At 38.6% G+C, this 17,563-nt stretch overlaps 1 protein-coding gene across 1 annotated transcript in view; it reads right to left on the bottom strand.

The window, feature by feature from the left end:
• TF (transferrin) overlaps positions 1-14,459 on the bottom strand; it is a 28,037-nt gene extending 13,578 nt beyond the window's left edge. Inside the window, exons 1-7 of the mRNA XM_081954261.1 lie at positions 14,309-14,459; positions 9,356-9,525; positions 8,058-8,169; positions 6,359-6,550; positions 4,477-4,600; positions 2,491-2,546; positions 156-325 (exon numbers count right to left, since the gene is read on the bottom strand). Coding sequence (XP_081810387.1) covers positions 156-325; positions 2,491-2,546; positions 4,477-4,600; positions 6,359-6,550; positions 8,058-8,169; positions 9,356-9,525; positions 14,309-14,351 — 867 coding nt within the window. The 5' untranslated portion in view covers positions 14,352-14,459. The remainder of the gene's footprint in view (positions 1-155; positions 326-2,490; positions 2,547-4,476; positions 4,601-6,358; positions 6,551-8,057; positions 8,170-9,355; positions 9,526-14,308) is intronic.
• Positions 14,460-17,563: the final 3,104 nt, after the last annotated feature.

Raw genomic sequence — 17,563 nt, 5'->3', positions numbered from 1 at the left:
TTTATTTGTGGCGTTCCCTTTTCAAGTTAGCATTTTCCTACTAGTAGCTTTAATACATTCTTCTTCTTTTGGTACCTCCTAAAATTTGAATTGAGACGTTTGTGATATTTATTTTTAATCTGTTTTATAAAAAAAAATAAAAACTTGATAAATACCAGTGCATAGGAAAGGAGTGTCCAGATTTTAGCTGCCGCACCGTCAGGCCGTGTCACCACCGCATGAGCTGACACTCTAGCCCAGTGACAGGATTCATATTCTTCAATAGGCTTTCTGGTGCCATCATCACAAAGTAACTCATACTTGCTTCTTTCTTCCGCACTGTCAGCTGTGAAGAATAAAAGGCAACAGTGAATGTATGTAAGAAAACAAAGTAGGCTCCATCATGATGTTGTTTATTAAACGTGTATGCCACTTGATTTATTTTAAAAATATTAATAATTGTTTTAAGGATGAAAAACAAAGACAATGGAAAAGACAAAAAGCAAAAACAAGAGTAGGGATTCCAGAGTAACAACATTTTAGAAATCCTCATGAAAAGTCTGGGTGAAGAGCCAAGTCTCCAACTCCTTTAAAATATAAATAGAGTGAGGACCTTTCAGATCCTGGAGGGATGGGGGCACCTCATTCCAAAGGGCAGGAACTGCAACAGAGAAGGTGTGTTTCTGGGATGCTGATAAATGGAATTGCTTAACTGAAGAAACAAAGAGTGCACCAAACTTTCCAAATTGAATCAGGAGACAGGTGGTCTCTCTCAAGTAATTATGGAAGAGAGGGAATCCTTCAGGTAACTTCCTATGCCAGATAGGGCTTTATAGGTAACAATTAGCTCCTTCCAAATGACATCTGGAAACAAACTGGAAATCAGTGCAGTTTAGAAGTGGAGGTATTACTTCAGTGATCAAAGGTGGAAAGGTTTCACTACGCACAGGGGAAGAATAATTGGTGGAGATGATGAACATGCAGACCTGGCTAAATTAACAATTTTGATTAGACAAAAAATATATCACCAGAGAAATCTGGGCAAAGGCCTTTCTGTAGGTTTCAGCTGAGACCTGCTCATTGAACAATCACTATGAATCCAGGAAGGCCCCCACGTTATGCACCATCATTGAATAGGATATTGCAGTTCCATGCAAGATCAGAGATAAAATATCTGCAGATCTGGGTGGCCAAACAGCCATATCCACTCAGTCTTGGTAGGAGTCAAAACCTTCATAATCCTCAGGCACCAGAACAGAAATTCAGTAGGTTTCTTTGGTTGATCAGATTTGAAATATATAATTGACTCTTATTGGCATATTGATGATACCAAACCAAAACTGGTGGGTGATCTCACCAAGTGGCTTCACGTTGATGTTGAAAAGAAGGACAGAGAGAATAGAACCCTACAAAACCAAACACAGGAGAGTCTAGGGAGTAATCTCACCCCCTACCCTCAACTAAAATTAATTGGAACTGGCTCTGGAGAAAGGAACACAACCACCAAAAAGCAATGCCCCAATCTCCAACCAACAGAATGGAGTCATTAGGATACCATAATTGATAGTATTGAAAGATCAAGGAGCACAAGCATGATGTATCACCACCCTCTTAGCTCTGCTGCAGATAATCTACAAGTGTAAACAAAACAGTTTCAGTATTAAATCATGTCTGAAACCTGACTGAAATAGGATTAGATAATCAGTTTTCTCTAAGATTCAGCTGCAAACCTAGTATCTTCTCAATAACCTTCCACAGAAACTGAGAACTAAAAGCGAGTTGAAAATTATTGAAGACTGTTGGGTTCAAGGATGGCCTACGAGGATGGTGTGCATCACCAGCTCTATTAAGGTTGGGGACATTACTCCATCCATCAAAAAGGTTGACACTATAGCATGGAGCCATCTGCTGATTTCAAAACCCAAAAGGAGTCCAGATCTAGTAAACAGGTGGCCGAATTGATAACACAGAGAGCCCTGTCCACTTCCTCAAGTACAGTACAAGCCTTGACAACTGTCTACTTCAGGCAGCAACTAGGGTCTCAGCTGAACTGCCCATCAGGAAACCTCCAAGCTCTCTCTGGAATTCCACCAGGTTCAATCAATCTCCTAGGACAGGTGACTTGAACGGTCCCTGTCCCCCTTGCATATTTAATGCAATACCATTTTTTTTCTCAATTGCAGGGCATCATACAATATCATAAACAGGTTTTGAAATTCCTGTTTCGAAACCAGCTTGTTACATATTCTTGTAAGACTGTTGTTTGGGAAATTTCCACATTTAATGTGCTTGGTACACTTAGCTTAAAAGCATGTACAGTGCTATTATTTGTATAGATTTGACAGATCTCCAAAAATAGGTAAGCATAAGTACAAGCTTTCTCTGGAACCCCACTAGAAAACTGGTGTAGATGAGTATTTGACAAAATGAAATGCCTCTGCAAAAATAATCATAGGCTTAAGCAGTTTTTAGTATTTTAATTTACAAATTAGCATTTTCCCAGATTCATACCTAATACGACTGCCTCATTCACAAAAGCCACATCTCCGGCTCCAGATTTCAGGCACCTTATGAAAAAAAAAGGTGAAATATTAGGAAGGGATGGTGGTTAAGTATTATATTTCTTGCATATTGTATGATGCTATCACCACCATTTCTGCTTTTTCAATAGAAACAACCTACCCAAACTGCCCGAATATGGCTATCCAAAGCCAATGAAGCACTGGCTTGGGACACCAAAATTTAGGGTGCACCAATACTACTCTTATTCCAAAAACAGAGGCAATTCTAAAAATACAAATCTGTACATGGATGGGAGGTAGCACCATCAGTCAATATGACCAAGGGGTACCACATATCCTCAAACTAGCACTGCAGATACCATAGGTTAATTATTGTTTCTTACCAAGAAAATAAATACATATGAACTGAATAGAGAACTTTTACAGGGAATGAATAGTGAGGATATGGAAGAACAATTAAGGCAAGACAACTCATTTCTCTCTGGTTAAGCAATTTGTCCATTTTTAGCCCAATATCGTTCAAACAGACAGGCAGCAGTTCTTTAGGCTCTTGGACAAAACGTTTTGCCATCAGTGAAAACCAGAACTGTACCTAGTTGAAGAACCTGAAACCTTTGGTAAATAAGATAAGAAATGAACTACTGAATTGTAACTAATTTTGTTACAATTAGTCCTCAATTTACGACCACAATTGAGGCGAACATTTCTGTTGCTAAGTGAGACAGTGAGTTTTTCCCCCATTTTACAACCTTTCCTGTCACAGGAGTTAAGTGAATTACTGCAGTTGTTAAATTAGTAACATAGTTGTTAAGTGACTCTGGCTTCCCCATCGACTTTGTTTGTGAGAAGGTTGCTGTAATGGCTTTCCTGGGCACTTCCCTGGACAAGTGTCTGGATGCTAGGTCAGATGAGGAAGAGCTGGGTCTAGAGGCATTGTGCGGGGGACATGGAGGAATGTCCAGAGGTTGCCGGAAGCGCTGAGCCAGGAGTGGCGAGGTCGAGCACTGCGGAGCTATCATAGGAGGAGTGACAAGATGACCAGCCGGCTGAGCTATTCAACCATAGTTTTTTTTAAAATTTCTTAATTAAACAAGTCCTTCACAGTGCTTTGATTCTTCTACCCTTAAGGGACATTTCTGTGTTCATTATGCATAGCAGCACAGTGAATTCAGCAGTTCTTTTGGTCTGTGTGCAAATCTCACAGAATTCAGTTCCCAATGGGAGCTAAGAGCAACTGGAGATTTTTCAGCATTGGAGGGGGAGAGTAGTCCTTGATTACAATCATTTGTTTAGTGACCATTGGAAATTACAACAGCACTGAGAAAAGTGACTTATGACAGTTTTTCACATGACCATTGCTGCATCCCCATGATCACATGATCAAATTCAGATGCTTGGCAACTGGCATGTAGTTATGACAGTTGCAGTGTCTCAGATTCATGTCATCACTTTTTGCGACCTACTGACAAGCAAAGTCATTGGAAAAGCCAGATCCAGTTAACAAACATGTTACAGGCTTAACTGCAGCAATTCACTTAATAATTGTGGCAAGAAGGGTTGCAAAATGAGGCAAAATTCTCTGAACAATTTCCATTGCTTACTTTTGGTTCAATTGTGGTCGTACATTGAGGATTACCTGTGTATGAATGCTAAAGGGATGTTCATATCATCTAAGAGGGAAGTGGAACAAGAAGATTGTAATTATCTCTTACATAAAGGTCAGAAGTCGTTCACATATTTAACTTTAATTTTTTTCTTTCTTGTTCATTTCCTGTACTTTCTTATTTCTTTCTCTTTTTCTTTTCTTTCAAATTGTCTTTTATTCTATTAAAAAAAATATTTTATTCTATGTGAATAGAATGTGAATTTTAAAAAGTTGGAGAGCATGTTCCCTTATAAAATATATTTCGGAAGTAGTTATAGAAGCATGATAAAAGTTTATCATGGCTTCTGGGGGAAAGCATGTGTCACTTACTGATAGGCTCCTGCATATCCAACAAAAGGATCATTCCAGTCACAGTTTCCACTGCAAGCACGGCACATATTTGGTACATTTTTGAGACCTGGGACACAACCAGCTGAAAAAAATCTCCCTACAGCTGTAAAAAGAAAACAGATGAGTAAGTCTTTGACAGTCCTTTATTAATAGTATAAAGTACTAGGTCCTTAAATTACATTCTTCAAGTTTGGATCAGAATTGGATCGACCATACTGTGCCTCACATGGCATGCTTTAAGTATTATTCTATTCAAGAGTAACAGGGGCATCTTTTCCTTCGAAGGAAGTAGTTGATAAACAAATAAGAGGATTCCAGATTTCCCTATGATGTCAAAGATTTGCTGGATCCTAAATTTCACACATGTGTTACTTATGGACAGCAGCTGCATACCATTTGAGAAAGTATACTCCCTACAAGGTTGTATATGTAGACACACTTCTTAGATCCTGCTCCATAACTACATAAGGCAATACAAATGTAAGGCAATAAAAATATTGTTTTATATATGGAACACTTTACTGTAGCTGTGTTTATATGAAAAGAATATACGGAGAAGCAAAGGGAAAAAAAGAAAAGACAAAGAAATATTCCTATTCTAAAATGCACATAGACATCACACAGTTTTCTTTTGGAGTAAGCAACTTGTGTAGAGTACAAAAAAGAGGATAATAAATAATATACCAAAGAAATTAAATACATAAGCTAAAGGAAAAGAGGTGTATGTAAAACCATTTTATATTCATAGCATTCTTTCAACTTTTCCATATAGCCATATATTTCTATCCTTGCAAACTACTCTTTCTTTATCACACTTATCACTACTTCATGTGTTGGTTTTTATTTTGGAGAATTAGAAAGATTATACAAAAACCCTCGACTTCATGATACCACATGATAATTCACATGGAGCGTACACTTTTATAAAGTTTTAATACTTATTCTCAGACTTATTCTCTAATATCTTGACTATTTCTTTCTGCTCTGCTCTTCAGAGCATGATCATTTGACTTTATTTATTACCATTTCTTCATTTCCAGTTCCTTCTGCAGTATAATTTATTTCAGATAATTCTGTCCAGGATAAATAATGTCTTAATGAAAGTATTGCCCTTACTGAGAGGCTTTTTGCAATTTCATACATTTAAGCACTATGCTTTCTCTAAAATTATTTCCATTATGAATAATAGCCAGAAAATCTCTGAAGAATTGTTAAAAATAAAGAAGACTAGTTTGACCAGGAATACAGGCTTATGATATAAGCTTGCAAAAACATCAAACTAGAGTTAAAGAAATAGGACTGAAACTCTAGTTCCATTTTTGATATAATTCTATTCTCAATATGAGCACTTGCTAAAAGCCACCCAAACCCCCTGATATTTCAAGAACTAATAGAGAGAGAAATGAATTTCCACATTGTACAAAAAAAAAGTTACAGAAGGTTTTGGAATCATTTGTATACATGTGTGCAATCCCACCACAGTTGTCTATATTCCACACTGAGATAACATTCTACTCTTTCTTGGCCATCTACAATATTTCCCAACATGAATTAATCCAAAAAACCCCACTACCTAAATTAGTTTTATTTCCAGAGTGGCCTATACGCTCAGCTTGAAAATGCTGATTGAAGCCATGACATTAGGGAAACCTTCTGTGCTTGTGAAGTGAATATTCATTGTTCATCTCCCCCCTCCTTTTTTCCCTAGTTTTTTTCAGAAATTTATCAGGGTTGTTGTTTTGGGGAGAATGGGAGAAGGAATGTGTGTAGGATATATTATCTACCTTGAGTTATTTGTAAAACTAATAACTATGGATGTAGATGAGAAATAGAGAAATAGAGCTGTAGAGATTTTTCTTACCAATTTCTACAGGTTCTGATTCTGTTCCATCCCACTGTAGCAAATTCTTAGACAAAAGAGTTCCTACTGGGATATTCCAGCCTGCAGATCTTCTAAAACCAGTGTGACAAGATTTCTTCCCTCTGAGGTCCTCAAGTGAAGTAATAGTTCCTTTCTTCACAACAGCAATGGCATGATAACTAGTAGTAGTTACTGATAAGGAGAGAAGGAAAAATCAAATGTAGGTTATAGCTAGAGTCTCTGTCTATTTCCAACAAAATTGTTTTAAGAAACAATTTGTAGCAAAGTGAACAAACTTCATTATCATGTCATATCCGTATACTATAGAGGAAACAGCTGGCTATATTAAGCAAAATATATATTTAGGAGTGGGTTTGCCAGTGTGCTTCTATTATAATTGCTTCTAATGTTAACAGTCTAAAACTATTTCTATAAATGAATTAAATAAATTAAAGACTAAAGCATCTTGACTGTGTTAAGGTGAAATTGATTACAGCAAATGTAAAACACAGAGACTATATCTTGAAAAGGAGGAAATACACGGTTTCTCTTTTGATCAGTCCAGAGGACTCCAAACTGTTTTTTAAATTGTTCTTAAATATTAATTTTATTGGGTTTTTGCAATTGGGGTATTTTAAAGCAGATTTTTAACTGTCTATTGATGTAATTTGCTTCCTCCTCCGTGTATGTATGTGTGTTGTGTATGTATGTACGTTTGGTGTTGTTATATATGTTTCATGTTATATGCTCCATTGTACGCCGCCCCGAGTCCTACTTGGAAAGGGAGCGGCTAATAAATCCAAATTTATTATTATTATTATTAATTTATTCACCAGTTTGGGGCTCTGGTAAATGTGATCCAAAGAAAACATCAGTCCACCATCATAACTAAAGGAGAGGAAGGAGTTAAAATTCTGAAAGGGGATTTCTGAAACTGGCTTGGTTTCCAGATGTTGGTGTGCAGGACTCTGGCAGCCTAAGACTGAAGAGCAGAAAAACCCTGAGCATGTGAAATTATCCTAACACTGCATCCTTGAATCACAAATACAAAACTCATCTTAAATACATCTGGAGCCCCCAGGAGTCAATACCAAGAAAGGGCATTGCAGTATTTCTCAAACTTGACAACTTGAAAATATATGGGCTTCAACTCCCAGAATTCCCAGGCCTGTCTGGAGAATTCTAGGAATTAAGTCCATCTTCAAGTGCCAAGTTTGACTGGACTAGAATAATAAACCTGGCATGCAGCAAATCCGCAAATCCAGTCCTGTGTGAATTTCCAAGTGGATTCTGCATGGTGAGCTATAACAACCCACACATCTAGTTTAATTCATATTAGCAATTTTATCTTTAATTCGTTATCAAATTTTTAAGGCCACTCATTGATTCTACAAAACTGTGATTGGCAAATGTCAGCAATATAACAGTAAAAATCCAAGCCAAAGTCCTCTTATTAAAAGCACAAAACATCTATGCTATATGTCTACCCCAGAACTCCCAAATTAATAGCCTGTCCCAGATACCTGGCTGAAGAGCCAAGTTTTCATGGCTTTCTGAAAGGCAGTATGGTTGGAGATATCCATACTCTGGGCAGGTCCCATGACAGAGAAGGGCTCATATCATCTCCCCTGCCAATGAGCAACCATTGAATGAATTATTCAGCCTCTTTGTATTTTCAGATCAATCCTATCAACTTTACCTTTTGAGCCTTTTGGATGAAGTTCAGCTATAACAGGCTTTAGATAATAAGGGTTCAAGCTTGCTTCTAAAATAAGACCAGCATCTAAAGTAATGGCATCTGCTTCTGAGTTCTAAAAAAACATAAAAGTAGGATAATAAGGAGAAAATATTTCTTTGGCATAAAATATATCATGAATGCATGACAGTTATATCTCACTGTTTCTTCCTAGATCTGGAAATTAACATGACTTTCTTTTCTTTCAAAACATATTTGCCATGAAGAGTGATGATGCTATTTTGAACAGAGTACTGGGCTTCTAGTCAGTTGATTCTTAAGCTGACTTCTATCCAAAGTCAGGAGCATCCACAGAGCTCATCAAGAAAATTAAAACTAAGCTACAACTTTGTGATTGAAGCCTGGCTCTTCATTATATGTTGAAGAGAAGGGAGGATTTAATCACATGATCATGGTAGTCTTTTGATTATTTAGACTAGGGATCCCCAACCCCCAGCTTGTGGCCCACTACCAGGCCATGGCCTATTCGGAATTGGTCCATATGAATGGCTGGTTGGAGTATATACATGCACGCAGCTCAACTTGCGCAAGTGACAGGCCAGTTGGCAATTGCATGCATGTGTGCCAGCCTGCCGCTCACATATGTTGAGCTGTATATACACACATTGGCCCACTGCTTGTGAGGCCCAGTTACCTCCTTCCTCTTCAGCTTGGCTGCCAAGCTGCAAAGGTTGGGGAACACTGATTTAGACAACCCTCTGCAGATTCCCTGTGGTCAGCATTTTATTGATTTAATACAGGGGTCCCCAACCCCCCAATCCCTGGTCCATGGACAGGCACTGGTCCATGGCATGCCAGAAACCGTGCCAAATGAAACCCCATCCACGGGATGCAGACAGTATGCAAAACCATGGCCCCTGTGGTCCACAGAAAACCTCTCTCCATGGAACCGGTCCTTTTTTGCCCCAAAGGTTGGGGATCTCTGATCTAATACATAAAATATGCAAGCAATGAATGACTGTTCTGAAATCTGAAAATTTAATGAGTGGGCAAAAAATATTTTATACTGATTGCATCATTTCAGGCTATGTCAATTTTCCCATCATCCAAGCATATTTTTCAAAATTCTGCTTCCATGTACGAGATTCTATTTTCTACAGTACTTGCTCCTGTTTTATTTCTATCTGGAACCTTCCAAATCAATCTTTCTTTGAAGGAAAATTTTAAAAAAATTAAGTTGTTTGAACAAAGAACTCAGGAAGTGTCCCAGCTTCCCTATCCAGCCATGAGCAGTCACTTACTTTAATAGCTGTTATGCACTCCTGGTGATCAGTTTTCCTCACACAAATCAGTTCTGGGAAATCCTTGGACTGTTGCTGGGCAAAGCATTCCTGCTTAAGCCTTTGGCATTTTTCCTGCTCTTCATTGGATACTGTGCACCATCTTACGGAAGAAGTTGCAAGACACAGAGCTATGAAAAGAATGAAAAGGGTGCAGGTAATGTTAATATCACACATCTTAAGCAAGGATTGATAGAGTTGCCTGGTTGAAGCTTTTTCTACATATGAAATCAGATCAAAAGGGTTACTGAACTGAAGTGGACTGAATTCATTTTCATTAACTGTAGGGACGGTGTTTTCCATCTCTCAGACATGAATATCTGGACTTGCATTTGGGTTGCCACTTATCGGACAATGCCACCAGTTATTTAGAATCCATTTTTATATGCAAGATTAACTATATTACTAATTTCATAGAATGAGAAGCAGCACAGCTTTTGTACATAGAAATGTATCTTTTCTAAAAGGTAGTTCTCAGTTTGAAGATTTGTCAGCAGAAATTCCTAAAATCCAGGTAAATCCAATTTCAGTTTAAGATCACATAGGAAGAGGAGACACAGAGAAAGAAAGTTAATAAATGAAATTAACTAGAAATAAAATTGTGGATATTGAATATCTAAACAGATAACATTAGAATTACATCATTATTATAAAAAGTGATAATCTGTCAAGGTGATTAGCATGCTAAGTGATAGAAAAAATAATTGTACTTCTTAACAATATAATAGGTCAATTACTGAGAAAAATTTTATAGTTTGCAAAATAATTTAGAAAATGTGTTTGGGCTTCAAGAAGGGATATGAAACAGTCATTAAAGCAATTTAAATGCAATTAAGATTGAAGACAGACCAAAAGAGTAAAACTGGCAGCCAAACATTAGAAAACAACAAATACTGAACAAAATGTTCCTATTATCACATAGAAACTAACCAGTGAAGAAGATAATCTAAACTCCTTAGAGTTTAGAGCCCCACTCTGCTACAGAAAAGGCTGTCACACATTTTCATCTAAATTCTCAATTCAGGGGGTCTCCAACCCCAGAGCCATGGCTCACTACCAGGCCACGGCCTATTTACAACCGGACTGTGTGAGTGGAGGGCCGGTTTGCACATGCACATTCCACTCAACTTGCAAAAGTTGACCTGTGCACGCATGTGTCTGTGCACCAGCCTGCCGCTCACACAAGTTGAACTGCTCATGCAAGCACATGTTGCACACCAGCTGCTGCTCAAAGGGCCCTGCTCCCTTCCTCTCCCTGTGGGGCCGCCAAGCCACAAAGGTTGGAGACCACTACTCTAATTGACCTATAATAGGGATTCATATCAAGATCTATGGCAAGTGCATAAGTAAGGATGTGGCTTTTTCACTATCCTGGCCCTAAACAATTAAGGACTTTATGTTAAGAACCAATATATTAAAACTAGACCCAGGTATTTGATGCCTGTTCAACTAATATAGGATAAGTTTGAAATAGTCTATAAAGGAAATAGCAACAGACAAATTAGCTGCACTCTTTTGTACAGTTTTATCAAATGACCATCAACTATCTCTCTTGTTTGTTTATTTATTTTTGTTTGTTTTTTTATCAAATTTTCTGACTGATCAACTCTGTCTCAGAGTGACTCTGGGCATGTCAGGATTTTACTTGCTGATCAAAATACCTTGATCTAATCAAGATATCAATTCTGGATTTTCCCCCACCACCATTTCTTAAATAGCAATAGCACTTACTTATATACAACTTCATAGTGCATTACAGCCCCTCTAAGCAGTTTACAGAGTCAGCATATTGCCCCCAACAATCTGGGTCCTCATTTTACCGACCTCGAAAAGATGGAAGGCTGAGTCAACCTTGAGTCGATGAGGATCGAACCCTTAACAGTCATCAGAATTAACCTGCAATACTGCGTTCTAACCACTGTGTCACCACAGCTCCTAAATAGAGGTGGTGCCTGTGCACAAGCTCTTCTACTAGCCTCGTAGAAATATTTAAAAGGAACTAGATAACTCATGATACATTGGGTTATCATTTCAGATATTTTTCCATACATAACAAAGAAATAGAATGATATGGCTGGGCAAAAATGTAGTTTGATCAGAACCAGCTTCTGACTTCCAGTCATCTTCCTCATTGACTTTTCTTGTAGTAAACTGGCAGGGAATGTTGGAAATTCTGATCAAGTGACCCTGGCTGACTATAGTGAAATGACAGTACAATAGCATTGAAGTGGCCACAACTTTGTCAAATTCCAATCCCACTTAGTCATGGGTTCTAGATTTTGGACACTTTATGTAAGTTAGCCCATATGAGATACGTTGATTGAAGAATTGTTGCCTTATGATGTATCATTTCACCCAATTGAAGATTACAAACTATCAAACAGACACAAGCGTTTTAGGTGAACATAGTTTTTTTTTAGCAATTCACTCTACTTGATTTTAATAGTGATGCTTATGGCAAAATAAGCTCAATTGCAAAGACAAAAGCAGACACAAACAAAAGCAAGAACAAAAAAATCAGTTCCTGGTTGTTGTTTTTTAATGTACAGATAATTTAGACTTCAAATATGTTCTCTAGATATTCTACAATTCTAGATTAGCCAAATTGATCAATAGCAAATGATGAGCCAGTCTAGTGTTAAGGCATCAAGCTAAAAAAACTGAGTTCTACTCTTGCCTTAGGCACAAAACTAACTCTCTCTCAGCTTTAGGAGGGAGGCAGTAGCAAATCACTTCTGAAAAAATTGCCAAGAAAACTGCAGAGACTAGTCCATTCAGTCACCAGCAGTCAAAAATTGACCTAAAAGCATACACTTACCTAAAGGATTATAAGGGTGTAGTCTAAAAGATTTCAATGATCCATGGTGGCCTATTTCTGATTTAGATTATTGTAATATATTGACAAGGTTTCCAAGCTGTAGCTAGATGAATATTAGATGTATGATCTTGCCTGGTAGAGTTTCTTTATGCTCTGTACTGTTCAACAACTTGCCCATCAAGTTCTTCAACCAACTTTCATAAAAACCTATTCCAAGTTATGTACTGTGTTCCTAGGATAATGGAAAGCTAACACTGTTTATGGCAATTTCACTATATGTTTGGAAGTAGAGCCATGGCAACTGGACTTCTTTTCTTTCTTTGTCTGAAACATTTACCTGTTTATCCAAGTAGCTTTTTCAGTCTTAAAAGACTTCTTCAGACTGAAAAAGCTACTTGGATAAGCAGTGAAACATTTCAAACAAACAAAGAAAAAAGTTCAGTTGCCTTGATTCGAATTCCAGATGACTGGATGACTGAGAATCTTCATAAACATATTTCACTATTTATTATGTTTTTTACCAATATAGGGTCATTACATTTGAATCCATTGCCTATTTGTTGTTATTCAGTCTCTGCTGAATTACAGCTGTATTGCAGCAATTCATTTTAACATTGTACCAGACGTCACATGTCAACTCATGACATGAAGTAATTTTCATATTCTCTATTATATTACAAATGTTCACTACTGGAAGTTGTACCAATGCATGACAGTAACATATGAAGAGATTTACAGCCTTTGAAATAGACATTTTGTATCCCTGCACTCTCTCTTGCCATTCATTCTGCTGATTTGAATTGAATCTGGGGACCATTGATCATCTCTTCTGCAAAAGAACTTTTATCAAGATTTTGAAAAGATCACAACTCACAGGAAGATTGTATTAACCTCCTTTTACTAACACCCCAGGTTCATGATCTTCAGTCTAGCTTCTAAATGTACATGTTTTTTTTAATGTTGGCACATTATTTAAAATAACGAAGTTAATGCAATGTTTTGTTGATCCCTACATCCAGGAACAGCATTAGGTTGGAGGTGGAAAAACTCCCCATTCTGAAACTTAGGAAAGCCACTGCCAAATAACTTTCCAAAATTTCTGCCTTCTAGATGTGTTGCACAACACATCCTATTCTTTCCAGTCCTCAAAATCACATTATAAAATAAATATAATGGTTTCCCAGACTCAGGTTTATTCTGTAACCTGTGTAGAAGACAAAGATAACAATAGGAGGGAGTAATTATCAAGATAAGCGTGTTTATTCCATTCCATACTTGCCCCTTATTCCTGTATTTGTTCTAATCTTGTCAGGAAAGAAGTAAAAAAAATATTTGCAGGGATAATTTAGATGACAGAGGAATAATTAACCAACCTATCTCTTATTCAGAATTTCTCTCCTCCAGTTTCTTTTAGTATGCAATCACATTAACTTGGAAATATATCTTAAAGTGTCTTACCCCACCCTAATATTCCTTGTTCAAAGCAAGTTCATTCATAATGATAATAAAAATAGTATTCTTTCTTCTTTTGCCTTTGAACTCACATCTAATTAAATAATTTATGTATTGTTCTTCCTTTCAGCCTGTATGAAAGCATAACTCCAAGTTCAGCATTTGCTTAAACTGAAACTTAAATCTTCATATTAAAAATGTATATTTGGCAGAATTCTTGAACCAGATCCTCCGTTAAAACTGAAATTTCTGCATTTTTTTTTTAATTTTGCAATTTTCTAGTTCTTAAAAAAACATCAGGTACAAGGTAATTGGTGTAGCATAGTGGGTAAGGTGCTAGATGTACATGATAGAAATCTAAATTCATGTCTTCATATGATCATGGAGTATGCTGAGTGATTTTACACTAAACTTTTCCTCAGTCAAACCAACCTTTAGGGTTAATGAAAATATAAAAGCAAAGAAGATCCCATATATGCCAGCCTGAGTTCTTATAAGAAAAGGTGGAAAACAAATGCAATAGAAAGAGAAAGAAATACTCCACAGTAGTTAAAGGTTTCATTTTGAAAACTAGTGCAGAAGTTGCCCCTTTAATCATCTCTGTGGCTAGAATTGTTACTATCTGTTAGTCTGCATTCACTTACCTAACAGCCCAAAGGACAGAGTGGCTTGGAGGGCAAATTTCATTTTTCCTCCCCCTGTGGTGGCTTTCAGGCAAGGTGTTGCAGAGCTGTCAGTCACAGACTGCTCTCAGAGTCTGTGAAGGCTGTTGACTCAGCTGTCTTGCCTTTTTATAGAGAGCCTGTACTCTGCAGGATTAGCAGAAGCAGTGACCCAACAGTGTTTGTCCTTCCTTGTTTCCCAATAGTGACTCTCTCCCGCTCCATCTCATCAGCCCACTTCAGGGAGACTCTCACATTGGCACTGAATTCACTGCATGCCTGGAATGGAATCGAGAAGCTTCAGCTGGGAATTTCCACATGATTTAAATCCTTCCTTTACCTGAAACTCAGTTCTATTAGCAAGGACACATTCTTCCACTCCCATCATTGCAATGCCATCTAAATATGCCTGCTGAAACTGTGACTAAATATTGCCTACTTATGCAACAGTTCTACTCTGTTAAAAGTCAGAGATTTAATTTCTATACAACCTTAAAAGCAATATTTATTATTGATGTCTCTCTGTTAGGGAGCCTCAATGTAGATATTGAAATGAGCAGAGGGTTGAAAGTCAAGGAACTCTTTCCTTCCTTCCTTCCTTCCTTCCTTCCTTCCTTCCTGCCTGCCTGCCTGCCTGCCTGCCTGCCTGCCTGCCTGCCTGCCTGCCTGCCTATCTCCCTCCCTCCCTTCCTATAGTTTACTTTTACAAGGCAATGCATTCAAAAATCCATTGTGGCTCAGGACTTGTTTCAAGTAGGAAACAAATTATTTATTTAAGGCTTTTATTTATTTGGTTTCCATGTCACTTCAATTGCTATCTGATTCTGAGCATCTTATAATCCTACCACATGTAAATAGGATTTTTTTAAAAATAGATATAAAAAAATAAATAAATATCATTGCAGAGTAATATATTCTGGTGCCAAGGACCCCATAGGAACTCATATGCAGGAGATGCTATTCTTTTCTGAAATAACAACTTTTCAAGACCTTTATTTAATTGTTACAAAACAACACCCACCTTTTAGCAACTTAAAAACCAATGACACATACATTATAGCATGATATTTTGTAGATTCTTTAGCTTTTTTTCTTCTTAAAATTTTCAGTGAAAGGTAATATTTTGTATCTGGCCACAGCCATGCATTTTTGGGATAATATCATATTGAGACTACTGGAGACCGGTACTTTAGCTGGCTTTGAAATCTCCGTGGTAATTTCATCTGCTTCATAATAGCACAATTATTGACCAAATAAAATAATAGAGACCATTTCACGGTCCAATTCAAAAGTTAAAAATACTACTAGCGGTCACCTTGGTCTCCTTACCAGTTGAAGCAGACTTACAGAGACAGTAGCAAAAATTGTATAACACAAAATTACCAAACTATTCTGTATGCCACTGGAACTCTGGCAAGGTTTCAGAACTTGAGCAAGAATTGACTATATGCCCACATAGAAATGTGAAAGAAAGGACAAATGAAGAAAAAAAAGGACCAAATAGGAATAGGAATTACTGTACTAGAAAAGATTGCATTTTTGTGAGAAATTTGAAAAAAAAAGAATGTGACAAAGAGCAGGACAACCAAAACTGCTTGGAAGTCAGAGAGATAGACTACCTGTCAGGCCTGCAGTTATATTCCTTTTAGGATTTTTGGCCTGCCACTCTTGTGAATCAAGCACCACCAAATTGGGCTTTCTTCCCAGGTCATGGATGGCAGAGATGCCACTGGGCACCTGCTTGGCCATCAACATGGGAAAATCCTCCAAGCCAGCAGAGGGGGCCTTGGCACATAACCCACCCCCCCTAGCCAGCCATTGTTGGTTAAACTGCAACCTGTGAATCAGGCAATCCTGGGATGGGTCTTAACCCCAGGTCACGGATGGAACGGATACCAGTGGGTACCTGCCCTCCCTCAACAGATGGCACCATGGCAGATAACTGGGCAGTGGCCAACCCAGGGATTGACCCTCCCACAGAGTCCAGTCTCACCTGCAATGCCCCACCTTCCTACAGAGAAGAGTTCTTGACAATGGAAGAAAGGATGAATAAGAGGGAAGCTGCCGGATGGAAAGCGGAACAATGTGATGAGGCGGTTCCTAAGCTTAGAGATGTAACTAGGTTCCTTCCCTCGTGGGGGCCAATAAAATGCCACTGTTGCTGTCAACTTGGCCACAGAGCGTCAGAGTGCTGGGCTCCACCTCCAATGCCACAAACATGTACACCAACCGCCACAGCGGTAAAGAAAAGGCCCCAAATGCCACCAGAAAAGAGTCATCTGGGCCAACAACCTCTGGGAGAGGATCCCCAACCTAAGGTGACGAAAGGTCCTAGCAAGGGGGAGGCCTCGGAGGAGGAAAAGGGCCAACAACCTCTGGAAGAGGATCCCCAACCTAAGGTGACGAAGAGTCCTACCAATGGGGAGGCCTCGGAGGAGGAAAATGCTGAAGATGACCCAATGGTGAGTGCACCCATCTGTCCCTTCACCTTCCAAGCCAACATCCAAGTAACTGAGATGGGAGTGGAAGGGAAAGTTAAAGCAGTTGTGGACACCGGTTGCACTCGATGCTTTATCAGCATGTCAATTGTAAAGCAATTGGGTATACACCCAAGACCTCTAGCCTATCCCATTCGGGTTGAGCAGGTAGATGGAATGCTAATTGGAGGGGGGCCAGCCACGCTAATAACTGAACTGGTAAAGTTACAAGTGGGCCACCACTATGAGCTTCTCAGATTCATTGTGGCTCCAGAGATGCCAGAAAATATTATCTTGGGCTTGCATGGCTTGACAAGTGGAAGCCTACGATAAAGTGAGAAGACAGTGGTAGGAAATTGATTATTGTGTTTGGGCCGCTACCACCTGTGGAGGAAAAGGGCCATCCAGGGACGATTGAACCCAAGAGCCCAGAACCTGCAGCACCTGCAGCAGAGACAAAAACCCCAGGGATCCAACAAGTACCAAAAAACTTGTTGGGGGATGTTTCGTCAAGAAAACCACAGGACGACAGTAAGAAGGGAAAAGTTGTTCGCCCGATCATTTCTTCCTCCCACCAAAAGGCAGCCCAAGTCACTAACCAAAGCCAGGATAAGCTGATGACAGCTATGATATTGGCGCTCCCAACAGACCAATGGCTCAACAATAACCAGGAAATCCTAACGATGGAAAATGGATTACCATGGAAGGGGTCAAAACTTTACGTCCCCGCAGGGTTGAGGCTGGAAGTTCTACAGCAAAG

The sequence above is a fragment of the Natrix helvetica genome (genome assembly GCF_964273705.1).
Source record: "Natrix helvetica genome assembly, chromosome: 5".
Classification (NCBI taxonomy): domain Eukaryota; kingdom Metazoa; phylum Chordata; class Lepidosauria; order Squamata; family Natricidae; genus Natrix; species Natrix helvetica.
Note: the sequence above shows the minus strand (reverse complement) of the source record. Positions and strands in the feature narration are given on the sequence as shown.